Below are 27168 nucleotides of genomic sequence, written 5' to 3' on the forward strand. Positions count from 1 at the left end.
CGCCACCAGGGAAGCTCCCGAGGCTGCTTTTAAAGGTGAGAATCGGTGATCTACTCCTCAGTGATGGGGCCTGGCCCCGCCCCCCAGGGCCCTTGAAGGTGCGGGCCCAGCCTCCTGCCTCCGCCTCCAGACTGTGGGCCACGGGGCCTCGAGGTACCTGGTTTGGAGCTCCGGCTCTCATCCCTGCCCATCGTTGCCCGCACGGGGACAGCGGTCGGCCCTGGCCTTTCTGGTCTGCGCTCCAGCCGCTTGGATCTTGTGTCTCTGCTGCCCGCCCCTCCCACAACGTGCAGCCTTACTTCTTGGCTCTAGAAGGGTGTTCCCGCTGGGGGCCGAGGCCCAGGGACACGGTGGGGGACTCGGGAAGAATTTATGGAATTCGAATATCATAACCCGTGGCTGCTTTTCAAAAATGTTCTCTTTAATATCTTCTGTCTCATTTTCATGCTTCCCTGCGCTTCCTGGTTTGGGCTGAGGTCAAATAGCAGAAGTACTAAAATGTTTCTCACCAAGTGTCTCTTGGTGCTCGGATCCGGCCCCGAACAGGAAGTTCCTGGAGACTTCTCTCCGGAAGGCTCTGCATCCACCGTGGGCTCTGTGCGCGGGACCTGGGGTCCTACAGGGACACTGGGCTCTCAGCCCGAGGGGCCCATCCTTGGCTTGGGGACGACACCAGTACCTTATAGGGATCAAAGGGGGAGTTAGGAAGCCGCTCACCTCCGGCCGTCGTAGCAGACATCACGGATGGGGCGGCTTACACAACGGAAGTTCACACTCACGGTTGAGGCTGGAGGTCTGAGATCAGGTTATCAGCAGGGTCCCCCTGAGGCCTCCCTCCTGGGCATGCCCGTGGCCGTCCCCTCCCTGTGTCCCCACGCGGTCATCCCTCTGTGTGCGTCTGTGTCCCGACCTTCCCTTTTCGTAAGGACTCCAGTCAGGTTGAATTGCACCCACCCCAGTGACCTCATTGTAACTTAGTCACCTCTTTAAAGGCGTAACCTCCAAAAGCGGTCACATTCTGAGGTGCTGGGGGCCAGGCTCCAACAAGTGGATTTAGGGTACACAGGTCAGCCCACAAGACCGTCTTTATTTGTTTATTTATTTTTGGCTGCGTTGGGTCTTCGTTGCTGCACGCGGGCTTTCTCTAGTTGCGGCGAGCGGGGGCCACTCTTCGTTGCGGTGCGCGGGCTTCTCATTGCGGTGGCTTCTCTTGTTGCGGAGCACGGGCTCTAGGCACGCGGGCTCAGTAGTTGTGGCTCGCAGGCTCTAGAGCGCGGGCTCAGTAGTTGTGGCGCACGGGCTTAGTTGCTCTGCGGCATGTGGGTTCTTCCCAGACCAGGGCTCGAACCCGTGTCCCCTGCACTGGCAGGCGGATTCTTAACCACTGTGCCACCAGGGAAGCCCCCAGACCGTCATTTTTAAAAAGTCAATCCAGGGCTGAAGGTGCAGCTCTTGAGCACCTCAGGTCAGGCAGTGCCCCTCTAACAGCAGAGCTTGCTCTGGATCGGTCTCTGAATGAGGCTGCCACCTGGGACCCTCCCGGCAGGCTTGTGGGGCCCCTGCCTGAAGCCAGCCCCGGCACAGCCCAGGACGCAGGGCACGAAGGCTCCGGCTCCCCCTGCCCCCGGGCTTTCGTGGGGAGAAATCCCTTTACAGGGATTGTTGTTGTTTATCGTTGTTACCACTTTAGCTGTTTTGAAGCATACGGTTCGGTGGTGACAAGGACAGTCCCAGGGCCGTGTGGCCCCCAGAGTCAGTTCCGGGCCCCCAGACGCCACCCGGCAGCCGCCTGCCTGCCCGCCCGCCCGCCTGGAGGACTCGTCCAGTCCAGGTAGACGTGGGTTTTGGATCCTGGACACCCTCCTGAGCAGGTGCTCAGAGAAGAAATTAAGAAAGAGGCCGCCTGGGTGTCGGGTCCCAGCTCTGCTCGACAGCGGTGGCGCCTCGGGCTCCGGAGCGCGTTCTGCCTCCCCGCTGGTCCGAGAGCACGGAGCGGGGCCCCGGCTCGGAGCGCTGCTGCCTGATGGCCGCTTTGTCCCCAGAGCCCACTCTCTCGTGGCCGCCCCCCCCAGGGCTGGGACATGACCCCGCGGTGCCCACAGCGGTTTCCTCTTCTCAGCCGGGGCTCCCACTGGCCGCCCTAGGCCACCTCCAGAAGCCACCGGAGACACGGCGGCCGAGGGATTTCTGGAGGAGGGGCGCACAGGTGGGCAGACAGGTGGGGAGGCCATCATGGCAGGTCTGAGGCGATCACTGGCCCCCCGGGCCCTGGAGGGGCCTCAGGAGCCCCCAGCTGACAAGGTGGGCGGGGCTTCCTTACCCCCACCCCGTCCATCAGGGACACGGGTTCCCAGATGCCTCCGCCCAGACGGGAGCCCAGGTGGGTGGGTGTCTGGGGACACAAAAGGCCGGAGGAGCCGGCAGGGGGTCTGGGAGAGCGCCGCCCCTCCAGCGGCCCTGGGCCCGTGCCGTCCCCGGGTAGGACCTACCTGGTCCTCTCACCCGCCTGGCTGCTCCTGCAGGGCGGGGCCGGCGCTGAGTCTGGAGCTGTGGCAGCTGACGGCCAGCGTCACGGCCCGCGGCTTGGCCTGGAGGAGGAAGTTGGTCTCGGGTGCCCGTTGGGGATTTTGCAGGGGGATCTCCATGCAGGCGCCAGCTTGTATGGAGGTGCTAGATGGCTCTGGAAGGTCAGTCCCTTTTTTTTTTCTTTTTTTTTTTTTAGCTGCACCTGCTCTTAGTTGCAGCACTTGGGATCTTTGCTGCCACGTGTAGGATCCTTAGTTGCGGCCTGCAGCATCTAATTCCCTGAACAGGGCTCAAACCCAGGCTCCCTGCGTTGGGAGCGTGGAATCCTAGCCGCTAGACCGCCAGGGAAGCCCCCGGGTCAGTCCCTTGGCAAGTGAGTCACCTTAGAGCTTAGAGTCACGGCTGCAGCGTCTCAGGTCCCGTGCTGTTCCTGGCGGGGGGCTCAGCCAGGCTCCTGAAGGAGGACAGAAGGCAAGGCCTCCCCGGCCCAGCTCCCCAGCCCCTCCAGCAGGCTGATGCCCGTCTGTTGTGGTTCATTTTATGTGTCAACTACGCCTTGGGGCGCCCAGATTAAACATGGTTTCTGGGCACGTCGGAGGGGGCGTTCGGTGGGCTTTCTGCCCTCTTCCCCAGCGATCACAGCTAAGACAGACAACAGGAAACCAAAGCAAACACGAGGACCCCGTGGAGCCTCCAGCCTGGACTCGAGCGACCCCTCTCTGGCCCAGTCCCAGGACGCCAGGGCTCGTGGCACCGTCCCGATGAGGGGCTCGCCCGACGCCGCACGGTCACAGTGGGCGGCTGCTGTTCCCCTCGGGCCTCCCGGGAGGCCGAGCCGGGTGAGGGGGGGTCTTCGAGCTGTGAGGGCGGGCGGTGGGGAGCTCCGCGCCTCGCCGAGGTGGGTGCCTGTCCGGAGGTGGTGGCCGTGCCGCCCTTTGCCCAGCTGGACACGGAGGTGGTCCTCACTGTGGACAGGCCCTTAATTAACCTGGTCCCGGCAGGGAAGAGCCCAGTCACGACACCAGCACGGGAAGCCGGGGGAGGGCCGTCCAGGGGGGCCTCCGACAGCTGAGCTGCCCACACCGTCTGCGCTCAACCATGTTGTTGCCGTCGGGGGCGCTCGAAGCAGCCTCGTCGTGTTCGGCGTCTTGTGCGCGTAGACTAGCGTGCGCGACGCAGCCTGGTTGACCGGCCCTGTGCTCTCATGGCCGTTCTGACATCCCTGCCGGGACGTGGGGACTTCTGGACGGCCCCGTGGTGTTTTTCCAAGGGGCATTGACATAAAATTCCCTCCCCTCCCCGTTATTGTAACTGACATTGGGGTTGTTTGCAATTTTCCTGATTAAAATAATGTTGGGAAGGACGTTCGGCCTCTAAGCCTTTCTCCTCGGGGTGTTTTCTTGCAAATGGGGTTGCGGGATCATGGGTATGAACGTTTCACAGGCAAGCTGCAGGGTGGAGAGGTTCCCACGTGAGGGCTGCTCGTCGGAGGACGTTTCCCACGTGATGGGCCAGGACCGGGCCTGCCGGGGTCCTGGGGTCCTGGGGGGCTGGGCCTCCTCAGACTGGGCAGGAGGCCCCCCAGGCCTTCCCTGGGGCTTCTGCAGAGGTGCCCTTCTCCTGGGAGCCCTGCGCCAGGCTGCTGTGTCGTGGCCGTGGCCAGTGGCTTGCGCAGGGAGTCCCCGTGGCACGTTTCCTCTCCAGTCCCACGGCCTGGGTGGGTGGCGCACGGGGGTCGGCTGCCTCTCAGGTGGGGCCCCTTTCTTTGTACTGGTCTAAGAGGAGCCAGGTTGTGAACACGCCAGCTCGACATTGTCTGCACGTGTGGGCGGGTGGCGGGCCGGTAAGTGGAGGAGGTGCTTCCAAGGCGGGGCCGCTCGGGACCGGGCCAGGGCCCGCCTCCCAGCCCTCCAACCCCGTCACCGCGCCTGTCGCGGCCCCACCATCACCCCCAGCTTCAGGCAGGCCAGAGCAGGCTCGGGGCTCCGCGCCCTGGGGGCCCGGGTGGCTGCCCCAGGCCCCGGCCCTCAGGGTCCCCTCCTGCCGTGAGCCTTTCTCCTGGAAGCTTCGGCCAACTGTGGTGGTGCCTCCCCACCGCCCGGCCCCGCCCGCTCTCCTCTCCTGGGTGCCCTTGTCTCGGGCCCGCCCCCATCCAGCCGCAGCCTCTGTCCAGGGACACGTGTTCCTTCCTCTTCACACTGTGGCCAAGAGCCTGGAGCTGGACAAACCAGCCAGGCTCCTCTGTGCCCCCCACTGGGACCCCCCGCCTTGCGCTTCCGAGTCTGTCCCTGCCCAGTCCGGTCTAGCAGGAACCCTGCAGAGTCCGCCCTCCGTAGGTGGCGCATCTCCCCTCCCCCGCCGTCCCCCAAGGCGTCCTGTCCGCTCGGGGGTCTCTGAGCAGCGAACCCCGTCTGTCTCCACGGTACTCGGGCTGAGCCGTGGTCTTGAGTGACTTCCCTCCCATGTTAACAAGCGTCGGAAGGCTTTCTCCCTCTGCAGGCTTCTTCCAGACTCGGCCGGGGGATCTGGGTCATAAATTACAACCGGCCCCCGACCCCGAGTCCTTTTCCAGGCGTCTGTCCCACGCCCAGCAGCTGGCATTGTGAGCTGGTTTGGTTCCCATGTCACACCCGAGGACTTCCTGGAGCCCCAGGGTTGGGTGAGGACGAGGGAGAGCCTGGCTGGAGGGCACGCAGCGAGGGGAAGCCCCCAGGATGCTGGGCCAGCCCAGGAGGGCCAGGTCCATAGCGCACCCCCTTTGGGGGGGTGGGGGGGGTGTCCAGCACGCATCCTGGCAGGCGGCCCTTCCTGTGCCGGAAAACGCAGGTTAAACGGGGCTGAACAGGCGTCTTTATTGGAGAACGTCTCAGGCCCTACGCTTGCTTCCCAGGAGCGCGCCTCGCAGGGTCGTGGGCCCCGCCGGCCCCGCCGACCCTATTCTTTGCCCATATCTTGCTCCAGTCATGTTCATGGAGACCTGCCCTGGGGAACTCTGTCCTGGGAACTGAACTAAAAGTGTTGGCATCCTAAACGGCCGACCCCCCCACCCCTCGGCTGTGGTCTCGCTGGGGGGCGCTCTCCGACCCTCAGTCCCCCGTAGGTGCTGGGCCTGCGGGGTGCAGCCCGCAGCTGGGCACAGTCCAGACACGGCTGCTTCTCTGTGGAAGGAGTATATTCATCCCAGATCCTGTAGAGGGCTGAATTGTGGCCCCCCTCCAAAAGATACGTCCACCTGGACCCCATTTTGGAAATAGGGTCTTTGCAAAGGTGATTAAATTAAGGACCTTGTGATGAGATGGTCCTGTTACTGGGGTCAGCCCTAAGTCCAGTGACAGGTGTCCCTATCAGAAGTGCATGGAGAGGAGGAGGCTGTGTAATGACAGAGGCTGGGCTGGAGTGATGTGGCCACAAGCCAAGGACGCCTGGGGCCACCAGGAGCTGGAGGAGAGGCTGGGGCAGGTTCTCCCTGAGTCTCCAGAGAGAACCAACCCCGCAGACACCTTGGTTTTGGACTTCCGGCCTCCTCAATGTGAGGGGATGGATTTCTGTTGCCTTAAGCCTCCAAGGGTGTGGTAATTGGTTACAGCACCTCTGGGAACCTGATAGGACGCTGAATGGAGACCCGAACCCCCAGGAGTGTGGGCTGCCCGCTCAGGTTAGACGTGGCCGCTTCTTCACGGTGATTCCCAGGTTCTCACTAAGCAGCGGATCTCAAATGCTGTTGAGCACAGAGTCCCTGGAATCCTCCTGAAAAGCAGACTGACTCAGTGGCTGGGTGGCCGAGACTGGGTTTCCCACCGGTCCCGGTGTCTCCGTGCTGGTGGGCTCTGGAGCACGAGTGGCTGGGAAGGAAACCGTTTGTTACAGAACCTCTGACACAACCGGGAGCTTTCCAGAGTGCCCTGGGGGACCCGCCCTCACTGCCCTGCTTGGATTGGCCGGGGCGTGGGCTGGGCAGCAGGGTGTTCAAAGCTCCCCGGTCCCCCTGTGTACAGCCAGGCTGGGAGCCCTGCGCGGCAGCCCCAGTCCTGACGCCGAGGATGGCGGGTGCCCGCCTGCACCCGGAGGCCAGTGTCCCCGCAGGAGCTGCCCGCATTCACCGGGCGGGGGGGCCGGGGGGGGGGGTCCTGACACGTTCTAGAGCCAGCCAAAGGGATGTGACTGAGCGGAACACGGCCAGGTCACAGGAAGGTCAGGGAGGGAGCTGGGTGCCCGCGGGCAGCTCCCAGGTCGGCTTCGTCTCCCGGAGTCCACAGGGTCCGCCAGGTCCTAGGACAGGCGAGGCCTGAGGCAGGGACAGGGCCGCCGCGTGGGGGCCTGTCGCCATCGGCCGGGGTTTGCAGTGGGATCGTTGCCGAGTGCGGAGACGGGCGGATGGACTCTCGTCCGGCCCGGGGCCTCAGCCTCGTGTGTGCAGTCGCCCAGGGAGGGGGTCCGCTCCTCTTCCGGAAGGTTCCTCTCGGTGACGTCAGCACGAGAATTCCCGTCGGCCCCGGCTGTTGAACTTGGACCGCAGGCCGTCTTCTGTTGCGAAAGAAAGGCCTTCATTGCTGCCTGACCGGGCGCCCTCAACCCTCCAGGACCAGACCCCGCAGGGAGCCTGGCTCTTGAGAGGAGTGACCTGAGGGCCACTCCCTCCCTGACCTGACCCTGACCCTCGGTGCATCCACCAGGGAACTTCAAATGTGGATTCCGGATGTCTGCATCCGGCGAGGTCGCCAGCACGGAGGATGGGACGCTCCGTGCCGAGAGGCTGCCCCAAACCCCTGCTGTCCCCCGGCCCGGGGCTCAGAGCCAGCGGCCTCAGGCGCCCGGCGCCAGCAGAGGGTGGCCGCTGCTTCCGTCTCTCCACTTGCCCGCAGTGACCCGAGGCAGGGGCAGAGGAAACGCCTCCCGTTCTGAAGGCTTTCGGACCCTGCGGATCACACCAAGGCCACCCTTGTGGTGTGGCCAGCGTGACCGAGGACAGCCTGCCCTCAAAGCCGTGCACTAGGAAGCACCGGGCTGGGGGCCGCCCCCTGCCGGGACCCCTGTCCTCCCCGCAGCGGGGTCCACCTGGCTCAGAGTGGCGTCCCCACGAGCCCGGGGAGGGGACCCCCCAGTTCCTGGGTCCACTGCTGTGTCGGCCTCTTCCCACACCTCCCTCCCCCACACCCTGCTGCCCTGGGTCCCCGTGCATCCGGGTGCCCTCTGCCCCCCGGCCCCTCGTCGCCAGCCAGCCCCAGCTCAGCCACAGCCTGACTGCGCTCAGTCCGCCGCCACCCCCGGGAGTGGCGAGCTGCCGGTCACCTCCAGAGGGGAGAGGACGTCCCTCCAGGGAGGGGGTGGGGCTCCGGGGACAGGCGGGTGGAGCGGTGGGGACCCCTCGGTGGGCTGCTTCATGGAGCCCCTTCTCCCCGTCCTCAGGAGGGGCCCCCCTTCCAGCAGAGCGGCCCTGTGGGAGGCCTGGCTGGAGGCTGGGGGGCCGTGCTGCTGAGAGGAGCGCGCCCTGTGGACCCCCGCACCGCCCCCAGGTGCCCGGGGGTGACTGCAGCCGCCAGCCAGGCCCTGGCCCCGTGACGGCCACCTGCCCGGCCCCACGGGCCCCTCCAGCTTTGGACGAGCGAGGGGTGGAGAGCACGGGCCACAGGACTCGGGGTGGACGAGGCAGCTGCCCCTGGAGGGAAGCGGAGGGAAGCCCCGGGGCTCCGAGCCGCGGGCGGCCGGCAGTGCGTGTGCCGGCCACAGGGCCTGCCGCCCTCAGAGCTGGGCATCGGGCCGCGGTCTCGGAGTACTGGGCACGTGCCGGGAGGCTGCTGGGCGGTGGGGCCGAACTTCAGGACCCCTGAGTGGGCGGCTTTCAGACTCAGGAGGGCAGAGGGGAAGTCCCCCGGCCCTGCGGTGGCCCAGCGACGGGAGCAGCCAGGGCTCCGTTCCCCTTTCCCCGAGCCCCGGGCCGCGGCTCACGGGCCACGGCCTCGTGAGCAGGGCTGACGTGACGGGGACTTCTCTCCAGAAAGGGCCCTGGAGTCAGAGAGGAGTCAGCTTGCAGTTTTCTCCAGTGCTTTGTTGTGAAAACTTTTTCTGGAACCAATATTTCCTTTTTTAAAATTGTGGGAAAATATACATAATGTGACACTTACCGTCTTCGCCATTTTACAGTGTCCGGCTCAGTGGCGTTCAGTCCCTTCACGCTGCTGTGCAGCCGTCACCACCGGCCGTCTCCAGGATTTCCATCTTCCCAAACTGAAACTCCGCCCCCGTGAAACACTCCCTCCCATCCCCTCCCCCAGCCCCTGGCCCCCACCGTCCTGCTGTCTGTCCCTATGAATCTGGCTCCTGCAGGGACCTCATGTAGGTGGATCAGATAGTATTTGTCCTTCTGTGTCTGGCTTATGTCACCGAGCATAACGTCCTCAAGGTTCATCCATGTCGTGGCAGGTATCGGAATGTCCTTCCTTTTTCGGGCTGAAATAATATTCCATTGTGTGGATGGACCACATTTCCTTTATCCATCCATCTGCCCATGGACACTTGAGTTGTTTCCACCCCTTGGCTATTGTGAGTAATGCTGCTATGAACACAGGTGTACAAATACCTGTTTGAGACCCTGCTTTCAATTCTTTTGGGTCTGTGCCTAGAAGTGGGATATAGAAATTCTATCTTTAATTTTTTTGAGGAACCACCATCCTGTTTTCTACGGCGGCCGCACCATTTTACATTCTCACCAACAATTCGGATTTTTCCACATCCTCACCAACACTTGTGTTTCTGTTTCTGTCTTTGTCTTGTTTTGTTTTGCGGTCCGCGGGCCTCTCACTGTCGCGGCCTCTCCCGTCGCGGAGCACAGGCTCCGGACGCGCAGGCCCGGCGGCCACGGCTCACGGGCCCAGCCGCTCCGCGGCACGCGGGATCCTCCCGGACCGGGGCGCGAACCCGCGTCCCCCGCATCGGCAGGCGGACTCCCAACCACTGCGCCGCCAGGGAAGCCCTCTGTCTTTGTTTTTATGTCATAACCTTCCTCATGGGGATGTGTTGTGAAAACGGCTAAGTGTCTAGAAAGTCTGAAGACCGGGAGACTGCATGCCCACATCCTGTATCCCAAGAAAACAGTTACCGACTTCACTTTACCTCCTTCGATATCAACATAGCCGTTGTTTTCGGATGTACCATTTTAAAAGCAAGTTGTAGACATTTGAACACCAGATCCCTCGGCAGACTTCTGGGATAAGGAGAACGATACCATAGTGACCTCGACACCCTCAGGACACCCGTGGCAGCAGCTGCCCTCCATCCCCACAGGCGCCCGCCAGCCCGCGCACGGGGGTCACAGCCGGCCTCGGGCTACACTCCCTTCTCGATGACACTCCCTTGGCTGTGGGCAGCGTCCGCGCTCTGGCTCTGTCTCACTGCTCCCCTGCAGTTTGCAGCTTGCCTGCTCTCTCCTGCCTGGTTCCCGTAACCTGGAGCTTGGCTCTAGAGTGGCCGTCCTTCATCTTCACTTTGCCCCCAGGAGACATTTGCCGACACTCAAGAGACGTTTGTGGCCCTCGCTCCGGAGGGGGTGCTGTTCAACACCCTGCAACGTATAGGGCAGCCCCCCAAAGGTCAGCAGCGCCGCGGGTGAGAACCGCTGGTCTGGAGGCCGCCGAGCTCCGGGTCAGACGCCTCTGGCCAGGTCTTTGCGGCGAGTGCAGGAGGGCAGCCGAGAAGGAGCGCCTGTGACCCCTCCCCTGCCGACTCCTCGGTCACCTGGGGCCCTGCTTCAGCCCCGAGTCCCCAGGAACCCTTCCCCTGGCGGCTCCCGCTGCCGCCTCTGTCCCAGGAGGGGTGGGGTGGCTGGGTGGTCACCCTGGGGCCGCAGGTAGCGATGCTGTCACTTCGCCAGCGCCTCTGCGTTTATTGGCTGACGTTCCTCCGAAAAGAAGGGCCTCCTTTGTTTCCCTTCCTCCAGTCTCTTTTGCTCTTTTTGTGTAGATTTGGCCTTAGAGTTTTTCAAATCTCTCTCTGGGTTTACGGATTTTTATTCACTCGCGGTGTCACAGCGAGTCACCGCCGGGATCCTGTGTGACGCCCAGTGTCCGCAGTGTGGCCGCTGGGCCCGCCCCCCACGGTCCCAGGGGGCGAGCACCTTCCCCCCCCCGCCCCACCGTGCTCCCCCCTCGGGCTCGGGTCCACCACCTGCCTGCTTCCTTTCAGGAGGGAAAGGATTTTGAAATCGAGGCCCAGGCAAGATCCGATGCCTCTGGTGTCATTGTTTCTAGATGGTTCCATCGAACCAGCCTAGAATATAGAGCACAGGGTAAACACACACACAGGTGAACACGTGCACGGCGGCCTTGTCACGTAAGCGTAACATCAGGAGGGCTCTCCACTGCGTTGGCTGGCTGGCTGGCTGTGTTACCTTTTTCTTGCACTGAAACTCTCGGTTTCTAAGAACTTCACGATATTACTCAGTTGCGTCATCTCACGGGCCTGGGTTCCACGACATCAGCCTCGGTGTCCGGCACGAAGGCCGGTTTGGATTTCCTCGTGGTTCTTTGTTCTCAGCGCGGGCCCCACTGAAGAGCAGCGGCCGGAAGCACACGCTCAGAGCTGCCCGCAGGGACTCTTCCCCAGGCTGGGGTGTTAGCAGTCTGAGAAATGTTTGACGTTCAGCCATGTTTCCTCAAAATACCAAAAGCAGTGCTTTGCACACAGACGTCTTTCTGCTCTTGAAAACGTTTTGACGTTTGAAGTGTCCTAGGATGTCGTCAGGAGCTGGCCGGTGTCGGGCTTTCTCCTGCCAAGCCGCACGCTTCCCCCTGGGGGGCGCTTCCCGCTGGTCGGGTGGTCAGGCCCCTCAGTGCTGAGGTGGGGGCCGGGCAGGGCCCCTTCTCTCTGAACGAGCTCCGTTTTCCGCGCTGTGTGGCCTGGGGCAAGCTGCCCACCTCCCTGGGCCTTGACTTCCTCTCCTGTGAAATGGGGAAAATAAGGAAGCTGCTTCCTGAGACGCTTGGGGGTTTTGGGGGAATCAGGTCGCTGCTGCAGGCGAGGGGCACGCGTGGGCCCTGGCACGCGAGGATTGGCCGGGCCACCAGGGAGTGGACTCCGTGGGACGGGTCAGGGTCTGCTCACGTCCAAACGTGGCAGGTATCTACCGCCACTGCCTGCAAGAGGACGCCAGCCCCGTGCCAAGGGTGCGCCCACCGGGGTGCAGACGGAACTAAGGGCACGGGCCAGAGGGACGACGGGGGGGAGAGCCACGTGGGGCGGGGGGTGGGGGGCCGCGTTCAGGCGGCAGCATCAGAAGGTCACCCTGGAGTCAGCAGGGAGGGACGGCGGGAAGTGGCATCTAGAGGGTCTCCCGGCTGCCGTGGAGGGGCCTGGGGAGGCCAAGCGGGGCGTGGAGAGCGGACCAGCGGTGGTCAGCGGGGCCGAGAAGACCAGCGGTGGAAGTCGGGGCTCGAGGGGCGCTGGTTCTGGGGTGACGGGGGCTGGGTTCTCACCCCAGGTGACATCAGGGCGGAGGGAGCCCCACAGCCCGTCCACAGGTTGGACACGGGTTTGGAGACTTCCCTGGGGGAGGAACGGCAGGAGAGGGCTGGCTGCCACGGGGGAGCGGCTGGCCCCCAGCAGGTGGAGGCCCCGGGGCAGGGGTCACACGGGACCCCAACTGTCCCGGGGCCCAGGAGGAGCGGCTGTTGAGACTGCGGTGGTGGAGCGAGGTCCATCGTTGAGTGGACGCTGGTTAGTGGGGTCACGTAGGGAGAACCCGAGTGCGTTCCACGCGGGCCCCACACTCTGCGGGGACCCTGGTCCCAAGGGCAGGGACAGAGCGGGAGGGGTGAGGAAGGAGCTAGGAAGGGTGTCGTCCAGCAGGGACCCGGCCGGCGGGCAGCGTGGGGGCACACGCTGACCACGGCCTCTAGGGGCGCTGGTGAGGCCTGGGCTTTCTCCCTCGGGGACGGGGGTCCCCTCGTCCCTTCTCTCAGGACCGTGGCCTCCACGCACCGCCCGGTCCACAGGAACCCCACGGGCGAGTGCGTGGGGACGCCGGAGCCCCAGCCATGCCGGCTGGCCCGTGCTCCCCGGAGCTGGCGGGCAGCCCGGGCCCAGGACACCCGCCGTGCCTCGGCGTTGGGGCGTGGTCCCCCCACCGTGCCCCTTTATCACAGCCCTGCACCCCGCCTTGCAGCCTGGCTTGTGATCACAGCACAGCCGCCGTCCCGTGCGCTGACCTCCGGCCTCTGGGGCTGCACCGGCTGGGGCACAGGTGGGGCAGGGCCTCCCGGGGGGAGAGCACCTGCTGCTCTGTGCTCTGCCAGGCGCGCCCGCAGGCCCCTCCCCGTCATCCCCGACTCCAGATGCCCCGGATCCTCCTCCATCACGTCACCCGCTGAGCTCTGAGCCCTCCTTCCGCAGCCGCCCAGCCCCCGTGCCTTTGAACCCCGCCTCGGCCGCCCGAGGTTGGGGACGTGCCCCGCGCCTCTGCTCTTGGCCGCCCCCCACGCCCCAGCGTTGGGGGGTCACCTCCCAGAGGGCGACCCACTCTCGGGCCCTCAGGTCCGTGGGCCGCGCCCACGTCGGGACTGAGGCCAGCGCCAGGCACGGGGGTGAGGCCCGATGGAGGCCGCCGCCTGGGCCCTCTGGTGTCACAAGGGCTGGCGGCCACGCGGTCCCTCGCCCTCTGCCCTCGGAGGAGCTGGAGCCCTGCCCTCAGGAGTCCTGCAGGGCTCTGCTGACCTGGCTTTTGCCCTACCTGGCCTGGAGCCCACTTTCCCTCGTTGACTGTGGTCTGGGACTTTCCTGGTCAGGCTCCTTTCCCACAGAGACACTCCCGGGGAAACCCCGTGTGAGAGTGGGGTCACCAGGTCAGCCGGCGGCACGGGAGAGCGCTGGCCTGCCAGCGTCCGGGGGTACCCCGCCGGGGTCAGAGCCCCCAGAGCGCCCGTCTCTGGGGCGTGATGCAGGCTGCTCAGGGGAAACATATCGTGCTCGAGCATTTAGTGCCCCCAGTCCTGGGGGTGCGCTGGCCTGGGGTGCCCTGTCCCCCAGTCCTGGGGGCGCGCTGGGCGCTGGCCTGGGGTGCCCTGTCCCCCAGTCCTGGGGGCGCGCTGGGCGCTGGCCTGGGGTGCCCTGTCCCCCAGTCCTGGGGGCGCGCTGGCCGCCGTCCCGTGCGCTGACCTCCGGCCTCTGGGGCTGCACCGGCTGGGGCACAGGTGGGGCAGGGCCTCCCGGGGGGAGAGCACCTGCTGCTCTGTGCTCTGCCAGGCGCGCCCGCAGGCCCCTCCCCGTCATCCCCGACTCCAGATGCCCCGGATCCTCCTCCATCACGTCACCCGCTGAGCTCTGAGCCCTCCTTCCGCAGCCGCCCAGCCCCCGTGCCTTTGAACCCCGCCTCGGCCGCCCGAGGTTGGGGACGTGCCCCGCGCCTCTGCTCTTGGCCGCCCCCCACGCCCCAGCGTTGGGGGGTCACCTCCCAGAGGGCGACCCACTCTCGGGCCCTCAGGTCCGTGGGCCGCGCCCACGTCGGGACTGAGGCCAGCGCCAGGCACGGGGGTGAGGCCCGATGGAGGCCGCCGCCTGGGCCCTCTGGTGTCACAAGGGCTGGCGGCCACGCGGTCCCTCGCCCTCTGCCCTCGGAGGAGCTGGAGCCCTGCCCTCAGGAGTCCTGCAGGGCTCTGCTGACCTGGCTTTTGCCCTACCTGGCCTGGAGCCCACTTTCCCTCGTTGACTGTGGTCTGGGACTTTCCTGGTCAGGCTCCTTTCCCACAGAGACACTCCCGGGGAAACCCCGTGTGAGAGTGGGGTCACCAGGTCAGCCGGCGGCACGGGAGAGCGCTGGCCTGCCAGCGTCCGGGGGTACCCCGCCGGGGTCAGAGCCCCCAGAGCGCCCGTCTCTGGGGCGTGATGCAGGCTGCTCAGGGGAAACATATCGTGCTCGAGCATTTAGTGCCCCCAGTCCTGGGGGGGCGCTGGCCTGGGGTGCCCTGCCCCCCAGTCCTGGGGGCGCGCTGGGCGCTGGCCTGGGGTGCCCTGTCCCCCAGTCCTGGGGCGCGCTGGGCGCTGGCCTGGGGGATGGCCCCTCTCCTCCTCTGTGGGCGCAGCCTGGTCGGGCCCCCTCTGGAAGCTCCGGGCGCCGTGGCTGCAGGAGGATCTGGTGACAGGCAGCAGGGCGGGGTGGGGACACGTGACGGGCTCGGCGCCGCCCCTCAGGCTCCTCAGACGCAGGAGGAAGAAATCCCCTTTCCTACTTGGGCTGAAACCAGCCCTTGAAAATGTCGGCGGGAGCGGGACTCCGGCGGGACTTTCCTGGGAAGCGGCCTGGGGACTTGCCCTGACTTTTTGTCTGTGCACGTGGGAGCCGGCCCCTGGCGCGGGGGGAAGCGCGCTGCCCTCGCTGAGCCCCGGGCCGCCCGGCGCCGGGCAGCGTGGACGCTGCGGCCGAGCGCGTGCCCGCGCGCTGCCCGCCTCTGCTCCCGGCGCCCGGGGGCGCGTGTGCTGAGTGCCACGGCCCTGCACAGGCGGGCCCTGAGCTGCCGGTCGGTGAGCTTGGCGGCGGTCGTCACAGGGGCTCGTGCTCGGAGCCAGACCAGCAGCCTGGGCTTCAGCCCTCCCGGCCGGGGGAGCGGGCGGGGCCCCGCCAGGCCTGCCCCCGGCCGGGCCTCAGTTTCCTCCAGTAGAACCTGCAGCCTCTGGTCGCTGTGGTGGGGACGGGTTCGGGTGCCCAGCGGGCCCCTGGGGCTCCATCCACTCCGGCCCGGGGCCCCCAGCACTTGCCGGCTCTGGCGTGTGCCTGCCGCTCTCCGCCCGGCCAGCAGCAGAGCGTCAGCGTACACGTGGCATCCTGGCACCTGGGGAGGGGGCGGGGAGGTAGGTTCGCAGGTAGGTCGGGTGCTCTGGCCGTGGGAGAGTGGGTCTCGCGTCCCTGGCCGTGGGCAGCCAGGCATAGTGCCGTACCGGCCTCGAGCCTCAGGCGAGGGAGGGGTGGGTCCCGCAGGCATGACTTCTTGGGGCCGAGCGGCCTCCTCCCAGGCAGCGCTCCTCGGGGCCAGGACCAGGGCCTGTTGTCGTTAGGGCAGCATCTGCCTGATTTCTCTAAAGGAACCGACTTGCAGGAGAGTTTGGACAGATGACATTCCTTTAAACCCGGGGCGATCTGGGAGACCCCCGTGTGCCCCGAGGGTGGCTCAGACGAGCCTGCTGGAGGTCGGGTACTCGCCTGGGTCCTCCTGCCCGGCCCTGGACCCCGCAGCGCCTCGGGCCCATCTCTTGTCAGGTGGTTCGGTCCTGGGACTTGTGTCACGCACCTTTATTGATTTATACGTGTTACGCATCATTGAGAAACGTCGGGTACAGCATTGGCCTCCTCCCTCTGCAGAGTCCGTGGACTCAAGACGGGACGTTCGTTTGCAGGCGACAGGACACAGGCCACAGGCCGCAGTGGTTCTGCAGGTGGGAGTTCCCTCCGCGCACCTGGCTGCCCCGTGGGCCGGAGGCGGCGCCAAGGGTCTGTGCCCGGCGTGGTCCACTGGCTGCTCTCTGGGCCCGAAGGCCGCTGCCCAGCTCTCCGCCCAGAGGGCACCCGAGCCGCCCGCAACATTGCCCTCAGCACCTGGAGACGGAACTCGGACAGATGAAACCCGGCCAGGTGACTTCTCGGTGTGACATTCGTGACCAAGGACGGCGTGCTGGCCCTGCAGCTGTGACAGGAAGTTAGATGTCACCCGCGTTTTAGCGCAGGTTCGCTCCCAGACCAAGCGCTTTGCGGTGCGTTAAAAATGTTATCCCTTACAAAAATACGTGTTCTTACAGAAACGATGTACGTCGCTCGTTGAGTGGAGGCTGACATTGGCCTTTTTAATATTTAGTTTAAATTTTATTAAATAAAGCTGTCATGAGATGCAGATAGGAAATTAACTTTTTTTTTTTTTTTTTTAGCCTAAACTCATGTGTTTATTGAAAACAGCAAAATGGTGAAGGGGTTTGTGAGCCAGAAAGGCTGGGGGACAGAGCTGGATGCCGGGGCTCCTGGGGCTGCTGGTGGGGCCTGGAGCGTGAGGGTGGCGTGAGGGCAAGCGCAGCCCTGGGGTCACAGTCTGGCGGAGAGGGCTGCCGGCTGCAGGCTGGGGAGGCCGAGGGTTCCAACTGGGGGCCGAGCCCCTTCCCCGCGCTCTCCATCCTGAAGGCTTCCTCGTCCCTGCCCCAGGGGCAGTCAGGGAGGGGACGTGCCCCTAGGGGACTGGTGAGCTGTCCACCCGAGGGTCCTGAAGGTCCATCCTGGGGTCTGGGAAACTGCTCCTGGGGCAGCAGAACCCCGGAGTGAGGACGGGGGAGGCCCAGGACTTTGGGGGGTGGGGAACCTCCGCACAGACCAGGCAGCTGACCTGCCAGCTGCCGCCCCCAGCCTGTCCCCACCTTCAGCCAGGGACACAGCCGCAGACAGAGCCATGGAACCGCCAGCCACTCCCCCTCACCTGTCCCCGCCGCCCGGGCCCCTCGGCCTGCCCTGCTTCTCAGTCAGGCACCTCCAGCCCTGCCTGCTCTGTCCCCCGCCTGTGCTGCTGCCGCCGGTCGGGGGGCGGAAAATGAGCGCTGATTCCCTGTCGTATTTAACAGGCTTCCTGTCCTCACTGGCACAGCACGCATCTCTGTTGTGTCATTTAATAACGTTGGAGCACTAGCGGCTGGCGGTGGCCGGCCACCAATTGGGTGATTTTGGGGGTTCTTCTCCGCGCTCTTTGAGACTTTCCAAATTCCCCACAAAGTGCATCAGGAAGAATATCATGTATCCCAACAGCCGTGGAAAGGTGTGTCTTGAAGCCGCGCACGTCCGCGTTTGTGGCGTGACCTCACAGGAGCAGACGCGTCTCTGAACCCAGGCCGGGTTCCCGCGCCCAACGCTCACGTCCAGTGCGTCGTGCCACGCCGGGAACGCGGGCCCCTCTGCAGGTGTGCGGTGGCAGGCGGTTTCCCGAGCCCCGGCGGAATGGCCGGGTGTCCGTCCGCCCGCAGGATCCTCTCTAGACCCTCCCAGAGCTGGTGCCACTGCGCCCCGTGCAGAGCCAGGAGCCCGCACTCAGCCGGGCCCATCCCGCCTTCAGGCGGGCTTCCTGCAAAAAGGAAAACTTTTAGATAAGAAAGCTGAGGCTGGGGCCCTGGAAGGGGGAGTTGATCACATTTCCAGTTATTTCGATGGGCAGGAAGAAGACTCCAGGGCAAGCGTCTCGGTGTGGTCCACAGAGGAGCCGATACGCCCCCTGCTGTCCCCCGCCCCGTCTGGTCCTGGGGAGGAAGGCAGGACCCCTGTGGTGTGGCGGCCGCGCTCTCCCGGCCCTGGACTTCTGAGGCCCGCGTGCATTTACGTGCAGGTGCATGTGCCCTTGTGTTCGTGCGTGTGTGCGTGAGTGAGTGTGGATTCACATCTACTCAGAAACTCTGCTCCAGGAGGGAGGCATCTTTATCTGGAGGCTGTCATGGGCCCAGCAGACCAGAGGTAACCGAGGTATAACAGGTGCTGGGGAAGGTCGGAGAACAGCAGCCTTCCCACAGGTTTCTTGCCCTGAACCAGCAGTGCTTGCCCAGAGGGGCTGCCTGGGGGGCCCTCAGCAGCGCCCCCCGCCACTGCCAAGACAGGTCAAGTGCAAATCGGCCCCCTCCTGCCGCTCCCCTGGAGAAACCCTGGGGCTGCAGGTGCCAGCCAGGGTGCCAGGAAGGCCTGGGGAAGGAGGCCCGCTGGCCCTGGCGCCCAAGGTCAAGAGCGGGCAGACGCCTTCCTCTTTCCCGCCGAGCAGGTAGCGCCTGCTCGGGGCCCTCCAGGGCCGGAGGAGGGCTCGCTCACTTCCTCGCTGAGCTCATGCTCGCGGGGGTGGGATGTTCTGCTGGAAGCTGGTCTCCATGTGCTGGGTGTGGAGTTTCCCAGGCGGCAGAGGCTCAGAGAAAGTAAACACAGCGGGGCTTGCCCGGAGGAAACGAACTGTCCCAGTGGCCTGGTCGGGGTTTCCCATGGCTCCTATGACTTCTGGCCAAGACCCACACTTTCTCCAAGTGCTTCCTCAAAGACCTGAGTTTGGGGTCCGTCCACCCAGCACGTCTGGGGAGACGACAGTTCTGGAACAGAGGTGGTGGTTGCACAGTTCTGTGGATTACTTGGTGCCACTGCATAAATCGTTAAAATGGTAAATTCATGTGGTGTGTATTTTACCACAATGAAAATAAGTGAGTAAAAGGGAGAACCCGCAGGCACTTATCAGCTCGCTCTGTAGGTGGCAAGTCCGGCCCGGCGTGGCTGGGTCCTGCACGAGGTCGCCGGCCTGCGTCCTCGGCTGGAGCTCGGGGCCCCTTCCACGCTCACTGCCGTCACTGGCAGAGCTCAGGTCCTTGCGGTCGCAGGACAGAGAGCCCCGTTTTCTTGCTGGCTGCTGGGCAGGGGCTGCTCTCTGACCTGGACGTCGCCCTAGGTCCTTTCCCGGGCCCTCCGTCCCCCAGCCAGCAGCAGCCCGTCGACTCCCACTGGGAGAACTCTCTGCTCTCAAAGGGCTTGTGTCCCGAGGCCCCCCGATCCTCTCCCTAATGAAGGTCCGCGGGGTCGTAACGGATCTCTTTGCCAAGTGTCCACGATCACCTGGGCAGCATGGGCCCGAGACCCACCAGTCCCCTTGCTGACGGAGCGCCGGCGTCGGCTTCCTGCCCCTTCAGCCTGAGTCCCTCCAGGCCTTCTCAGGAGGGACTGCGCCTGAGTCACGGGAGCCCCTGAGACGCAGGTGCAGCTCGGGGGTCCGGGGTTACCCTCCCACGGTGCCCAGGCTGCCGTCCACACCCCTGAGCAGTGCGTCCGGAGCTCACACCTGTGTCACCCCCTCCCCACAGGCACTATCCGACCCCACCCCTGACCCGGGGCCCACGAGCCCCCCCCCCGCCCTCCCAGGCTGAGCTTAATGCGGCCCTGGTCGGAATATGGCTCCACCCACCAGCTGCCGTGCTCAGGAGGCTGTGTCTGTGTGTGTGTGTGTCTGTGAGTGTGTGTGTGTCTGTGAGTGTGTGTGTGATGTCTGCTTGTATCTATGTGTGTCTGTGTTGTGTGTGCATCTGTGTGTGTGTCTGCTTGTATCTGTGTGTGTCTGTGTGTGTCTGCTTGTATCTGTGTCTGTGTGTGTGTCTGCTTGTATCTGTGTGTGTGTCTGTATCTGCTTGTAGCTGTGAGTGTGGGCAAGTGTGTGCATCTGTGTGTGTCTGACTGTGGCTGCTTGCATCTGTGCAAGTGTGTGCATCTCTGCGTGTCTGTTGTCTGCTTGTATCTGTGTCTGTGTGTCTGCTTGTATCTGTGTGTGTCTGCTTGTATCTGTGAGTGTCTTGTGTGTCTGCTTGTATCTGTGTCTGTGTTGTGTGTGCATCTGTGTGTGTCTGCTTGTATCTGTGTCTGTGTGTGTGTGTCTGTATCTACTTGTATCTGTGAGTGTGGGCAAGTGTGTGCATCTGTGTGTGTCTGACTGGCTGCTTGCATCTGTGCAATGTGTGCATCTCTGCGTGTCTGTATGTCTGCTTGTATCTGTGTGTGTCTGTTGTCTGCTTGTATCTGTGTCTGTGTGTCTGTGTGTCTGCTTGTATCTGTGTGTGTCTGTGTGTCTGCTTGTATCTGTGAGTGTCTGTGTGTGTCTGCTTGTATCTGTGTCTGTGTTGTGTGTGCATCTGTGTGTGTCTGCTTGTATCTGTGTGTGTGTCTGTATCTGCTTGTAGCTGTGAGTGTGGGCAAGTGTGTGCATCTGTGTGTGTCTGACTGGCTGCTTGCATCTGTGCAAGTGTGTGCATCTCTGCGTGTCTGTTGTCTGCTTGTATCTGTGTCTGTGTGTGTGTGTCTGTATCTACTTGTATCTGTGAGTGTGGGCAAGTGTGTGCATCTGTGTGTGTCTGACTGGCTGCTTGCATCTGTGCAAGTGTGTGCATCTCTGCGTGTCTGTCTTGTATCTGTGTCTGTGTGTGTCTGCTTGTATCTGTGTCTGTGTTGTGTGTGCATCTGTGTGTGTGTCTGCTTGTATCTGTGAGCGTGTGCATGTGTGTGCGTGTGTATGGGTGTGTGCTGCAGCCCGTGCAGACCCCGGGGTGGCAGAATAGTGCTGGTGGCATGTTCCAGCCCCGACGACACCGCTGGGCAGGGCAGAGCAGGAATTAGCTGGTAATTAGCCCACATGGACCCCACGATCCCCTAGATCTTCCCCCTGCCCTTTGGGGAGAGCAGGACCCGAGCGGCTTCCAGGAGCCTGGGCTGCACACAGGGTGGACCCGTGCAGGCCTGCAGGCTGAGGCCCGTGGGTGGGGTGGTCCTGGGTGAGCGGGAGGCCCCCAGCTTCCGCTCTGTCGCCGCTCCTGACCCGGTGCCTCTGTGCCACCGCGTCTCTGCAGCAGAGTCTGGCTGCGTGAGCGTCTTTCTGACTTTTTGCCCCTTTTTAACCATATCTACTGTACCACTCAGGGTTCATTTCCCCCCCTGTTTTATTGAGGAGTAATTGACACCCGTCAGGTGTCAAAGACTAAGGACCTCGGGTCCCTGATGGCCCCGTGGACTCTGTGCCAGCTGTGGCGCCCACCCCACTTCCTGGCGCAGGAGAAAAAGTAACCCCCCGCCCCAGTCTGAGCAGCCCTGGTCTTACCTTGGTGTCTCCTGGGCGAACCCTGCAGCTTGCGCCCCATCTCCACGGGTTTGAGCTCAGCCTGCAGGGGATTCCAGCCCTAGCCCTGCTCGGGGTCACGCACCGATGCCCACGGAGAAGGGGCAGGCTGGCCGCGTGGAGCCCTGCCACGCTCCACCCACCAGGCTGAACAGACAGCTGCCACTGTGGTAGCCACTGGGTGTGGGGGTGTCTGTTGCAGAGCAGTGGATAAACAGAGCGCAGCCGACAGTCACATCCGTGAAGATGGGAGGTTGACTTTCAGGGGCCGCGTGCCCACATCTCATTGGATCTGGTCTCTGCTTTCATCCTGCCAGGGCTTCTGGGGCCCCGGCCCCCCCCACGCTGGCCAGACCTGGCCCTCACCCCACCCCTGCCCGCTGGAGTATTTACACCGTGGAAAGAGGCAGGTGCTAAAAATCAGGGCTTTTCTCCCAGGAGAAGCAGTGTGGTCCCTGAGTGGCAGAGCCCGGCGGGCGTGGCCCCCCTCCCCGCCCCGCGGCCACGGCGGCCTTCTGTCCACCTCTCCCCGAAGGCTGGTGCTCGCGGATGTGCCGTGCTGGCCTCAGGGGCCGAGTTTGGAGCTGCTGCTCCGTGAGCCAGGGTGGGACGGGTGCTGTCACGTGAAGGGAGCCGTTTGGGGAAAGCGAGAGGCGTGAGCAGCGCCTGGAGAAACGGTGTGTTGGTGGCAAGTCCGCCGTCCCTGCTCGGTCGTTCCTGAAACATGATTCGATGAAGGAAGCTTTTATCGGGCCCACACCGCCTCGGGGTGTGGGCGTGGGGGGCCCGTGAGGTGCTGGGGGCCTCAGCGGAGTTCCTCAGCTAAAGCGGCCCCCGGCCGGGGTCCCACCCCGTCCGGCCGTCGCGCTCTTCACCCGGGCGGGGACCGAGGCCCAGCGGCCGCAGAGCCGTGCAGGAGTCAGGCCAGCCACTCCGGAGCTGCGAGGCCACAACGACGGAGCCGGCGACGGGGAGGGTGGCGGCACGGCCCCCAGCTTCGCGCGCACCTGCCCTGCCGCTGTGCTGCTGCCCCGTGGACTCTTCACCAGCGGCCGCGAGTGGTCTTTGGACGGGGGGCAGGCGGGCCAGGGGCTGTCACTGTCGCGTGCGGTGAGCTGGCTTCACGGGCTGAAGCTCGATCCTGAGGTCGGCCTTCGCCCCACAAGGTGACGACTGGATTTCGTGTCTCTTACTGTGGTACAAGTCCACAAATATCAGCTACGGGGCACGCTTGCCAAAACTATTTAACTTGAGTCTAACGGGCCTTCAGAGCGAACTTGCAGCTGCAGGAATGACAAGGGACAGGACAGCCAGCGACCAGGCAAACCCAGGCAGGTGGGCTTCTCCCGGACCCCGGCGCTGGCTCCGCACATCAGTGTCACGGAAATGGCATGCGGTCTGGGAACACCATGCCCTGGGCTGTCACAATCCGTGTGCGGTCTGGGTCAAGTCCTCTTCGAGAGAGACCAGCTGTGGAAGATATTCTCGGGCAGTTTGGGAAATCAGGACATGAACTGGGGATTAGACATTATGAAAGAATTTGTCCTGATTTTGTTAAGGTGATGATATTCTTTGTTTATGGGAGAAATATTTGTATTATTTTAGAGATGCAAGCAGAAGTATTTCAGGGAGGAATGGCATGATGTCTGTGGTGTGCTGTCAAATTCTTCAGCATTAATTAAGTAGAAAGAAAATACGCCAGTATTTAGGATGAGATTAGTGCCTTTGGGGGTCCCCTTACCCCTGCTCCAACTATGTAATTCAGAATGAAACTTTATTTTTTTGAAATGTAATAATAAACATACACACAAATGGTAGAAGTAACTCACGTTATGTGAGGTAAGATTAGGTGATTCACTGTTCAGAAAAGAGGATATTTGCTTCCCCTTATAATTTCTTCAACAATGTAATTTTTAAAGGATTGATAAGGCATGATGGTTAATTTTATGTGTCAATTTGGCTGGGCCACGGTACTCAGATAGTTGGCCAAACACATCTGGATCTTGCCATGAAGATTTTTTTTTAGATGAGATTAACATTAAATCAGTACTTTGAGTGGAGCGGATTGCCCTCCAAAATATGGGTGGGCCTCATCTAATCAGTTGAAGGCCATAAGAGAAAACACACTGAGGTCCCCTGAGGAGGAAGGAGCTCTGCCTCCAGATGGCCTTCAGACTCGAGCTGCAGCACCATCTCTTCCTGGGGCTCTGACCACCCTGCAGATTTTGGACTTGCCAGCCTCCACAAGCACATGAGCTGATTCCTTAAAATAAATCCCTCTCTTCCTCTCTCTGCATAGCTATATACCAATATAGATATAGATATGGATAGGGACATAGACATGGGCATATCCCCTATTGGTTCTGTTTCTCTGCAGAACCCTGTCTCATACACAAGAGAAATGGGTAGACTGAATGTTACAAGAAGCTGCAAATCCACAAGAAAGTATGGAGGGACCTGGCAGGAGGGAGGCGGCTGAGCTAAGGGTGCAGGTCATGGGAGTGGGATGGGGACCGGTGTTCCTTCTTATGTGACCTGTGTCAAAGGACCCTGGGGTGGGCAGGGGACCCTGAGACTCTGGTGCTAGCTGTGACCATGACAGCATCCCCACCACTCCCAGGTTCTACCTACCAGATTATGCCTGTCTCCTAGGAAGTGAGACCCCCAAGAGCCATCGTTCCTTGAAAGGTGAAGGTTTTAGCTTTAGCAATAGTTCTTTTGTAATTTTTGGATTTTATTCACAAATTCTACTTGAACTTCACTCTAGCTTCAATCACCTTGATTCTGCCATTCACCATTTCCTGCTTGCCCTTACCTGTTTGTGGGTCTTTATTTTGAGTCACCTCTTGTTTGCCTGGGTAATTTTTTGAGTTGGTTTTTCAGGAAGGGAATGTTCTTAGCACAATTTCTGAGCCCCTGGTGCCTGAGAACCTTTTTTTCTGTTGCCTGCACACGTGCAGAAGGTCACCCCACAGTGACCTGGCTGGGTACAGAAGTTGGGGCTTGCAGCCATGGCGCCGTGGCCATCCTCTGTTGTCTCCTGGTATCTGTGCAGAACTCTCTTGGGCCACTCTGAGTTTCTTTGTGTGTACTTGCCTGATGTTTTATACTTGAGATTTTCACCAGACTGTCATTAATTTTTCTTGGTACCCAATGAGACTTTTTGTTAAATGGATTGAGACTGGTCTTCAGTTCAAGAAAATTTCTTCTACTGTATCTTTGATTACTGTCTCTGTTCTTTTTGTTTATGTTTCTTCCTCTGGAAAAGCAATTCTGTACCTGGCGAGTGTCTAACTTTTGTCTTCAAATGTCCTTTCAACTCATGACTGTGTCTTTATTCCACACTATTTCCCTAGTTCACCTACTCTCTTCTCAATGGACATGTCTATCCACCAACTTGCACTCAATTTCAGTCTATTTCATCTGCATCTCAGCCCTTATTTCCTACATTAAAGGATTTCTTAAATTTTATTGACTGAAAATAACAGCCTGGATGTATTATTTTTCCTTCGGAATTCTTTTTCACGAGTAGGTGCTGTGTTTTCCTGGGTTTGTGAAACAGAATAATGAATGGTTCCGTGCTGGTTTCATCTTTCTTTTTACTGCTCCCTGGACAATCAGAATCTTACAGAGGCTGGTGTTTCCCCTGACACAGGGAGATCGGGTCTTCCTGACTCGCCTCCGTTTGCATTTGGTGGCTACGTTCCTGGTTCCTGCTGTCACTTCGTGGACGGTGTTTGCAGCTGCTCCGGGGACGGGGTGGAGGAGGGGCCCTGGGAAATTCCATGGTTCTCTGTCCTGTGGACTGAAGCCCAGTGTGGGCAGGGTCCACTGGAGGCTGGGTCCACCCTCCACCCTCCACTTGGGCCAGAAACTCCTCTTTACCGCCTGAGCCCTGCTCCATCAGGAAGCTTGTGTCCAGACTTCCAGCCCAACAGGCACAGACCCAGCCAGCTCTGACAGGCGCTGTCACTGGTGGGTCGGGGAAGCACTTTGCTGCTTGGCCCCGCCATGAGCTTTCGGCTCAGCCACCTGTACCCAAGGTGCTGAGGTCCCCTGCCTGGGCCCTGGCTGCCCTCGTAGCTCAGCCTCCACGCCAGGGGCTCTGGGGTCCCAGACGCCTCGCCCTCAGTTACTGTCACCTTCCTTTGAAACGATCAGCTGGCACCAGCGTCCAGGAGGCCCTGGGTGAGGCCTCCGCTCACAGGCCCACCACGCCTGGGCTTCAGTCAATGGTGTGCTCGGGGTGCCCTGGCTCCACAGGCCGTGTGGTCTGTCTGCGCTTTGGGGAGCTTTCCACCCAGCCAGGTGAGCCTGGGTGGGACAGGAGCAGGGCCCTTGTTGCTGTCAGTGGTCCCCCAAGTGTCCCTAAACTACTGGCACAAGTTTGCTCCCGTGTACAGCCACTTGTCCCAGAACTTTGGGACCTGGAGACTTAGGAGCGGGGGGCAGCCTGTAGACACAAGCCCTTGCACCCCCAGCTCCGGAACCCAGAGCCCCCGCCCCCTCCTCCATGCCCCATGGGCCCCGGAGAGCCCGGCTCACACAGTTGCACAGGTGAAGGTGCAGCAGCGGGCCTGGCCCAGGGACAGGGGTGCTTCTCCCCACATGCACTGCGCTGTCCTTACCTGTCACACTTCAGCAGGCAGCTGGGAGGTCCAGAGCCCAAAGGGGAGCCCGGTCACCTGGGTGGCTAGCTGTCTGGCCGTGGGCAAGCTCTCTAACCATTCCCTGCCTTGGTTTCCCCATCTGTAACTTAGAGGCAGTCACCATGCCCCTCCAGCAGGCGAGCGGGACGGTTAAAAAAGCTATTTTGCTTATTTTTACTATTATCGTGACCACCAAATAAAGACGCAGACCACTCCATCTCCTTTGAGGCCCCAGCATAACCTTGGCTGATGTGCTCTTAGCCCAGCTTGCCTGGCATGCCTTCTGCTGGCCTCCTCGGAGGGGCCGGGAGGGGATGCGGGTACTGGGGAGAGAGGTGGTCTCTGACCTGCCCGTCCTCTGCCTAAACTCCTGTCCATGGGCAGCCTGGCCCTGACCTCTGACCAGGGTGGGCTCAGGACCCAGAGGCCCATCAGACCCCTTCCTCAGGAACGTGGAGCTGCGGCTACAGCCGCCCACCCACGATGCCTGGACTGAGGGTGAGACATTCTCAGGTTGGGGGTGGCCCACGTTCTCACCCTGCGGACTAGAGCAGGAGAGGGCGATGGGAGGGGGTGTCCTGCCCCAGAAAGGAGCAGAGAGAAGGGCTGAGACCAGAGGCCACGTGTTGGGCGTGCCTGCCATCTGCTGCTTCCAGCCAGGGTTGGGACACCCCAGTCACCCTCCTCATGTCTTCCCTGTCTGCATCTGCAAGACTGAGCTGTGTTCCGTGACCTGCAGCCAAACTGTCACAACCAAGAGCAAACCCTTCTCCTATCCTTCGGTCCCTCCAGCGACACGATGTTCTCCATCTCCCAGAAGTTTCCCAGCCCATCTGGACACTGGGCTGATTTTTCACCTTGCCGTGCCTTCGCTGAGCCCCCTGGGAAGGCCCTTGGTGGACGTCCTGTCACTCACCCACCTCGTTCACCCCTGGCTCAGGCCACAGACACTCTCTGTATTCCCTCAGGCCTCCCAGGGGGCTTTTGTTCTCTGATGCTTAGCCTGCGTTCTCTGCATCCTCTTCTGTCACTAATTTTTCTTCTTAATGATGACGGTTGTCCTGCTCTTGAACCATCCTTGCATTGCTAACATAAACCCTTCTTGGTGATCGTGTATGATGATTGGATACTTTGGCACCATGTTTAATACATTGGTAGAGTCTTTTGGCAACTATTTGATCTAGAATGCTTGCATCAATAGACATAAGTGAAATAGCATCATTTTCACATGCTATCTTTATGAAAGTTATGTTTACACAAATTAAAGGAGGCTTTCCATCTTTTTTCTGAGGCCTAGAAAAGTTTACACAAGTTTGAAATATCTATTTAAAAAGTAAATAAAATTTAGTTGAATTTGGTTTTTGTTT

General features: G+C 61.9%; 1 protein-coding gene across 5 annotated transcripts in view; it reads left to right on the forward strand.

The window, feature by feature from the left end:
* GATD3 (glutamine amidotransferase class 1 domain containing 3) overlaps positions 1-27168 on the forward strand; it is a 71858-nt gene that overhangs the window by 20329 nt on the left and 24361 nt on the right. The window contains exon 8 of one of the 5 annotated variants that reach the window (XM_055086450.1): positions 15869-16386. The exons of the other annotated variants lie outside the window; for them this stretch is intronic. Within the exon in view, the coding sequence (XP_054942425.1) occupies positions 15869-16207 (339 nt within the window). The 3' untranslated portion in view covers positions 16208-16386. Of the gene's footprint in view, positions 1-15868; positions 16387-27168 lie in introns of those variants that run through there. 5 annotated transcript variants of the gene reach the window in all.

Source organism: Physeter macrocephalus, chromosome 8, assembly GCF_002837175.3.
Source record: "Physeter macrocephalus isolate SW-GA chromosome 8, ASM283717v5, whole genome shotgun sequence".
Lineage (NCBI taxonomy): Eukaryota > Metazoa > Chordata > Mammalia > Artiodactyla > Physeteridae > Physeter > Physeter macrocephalus.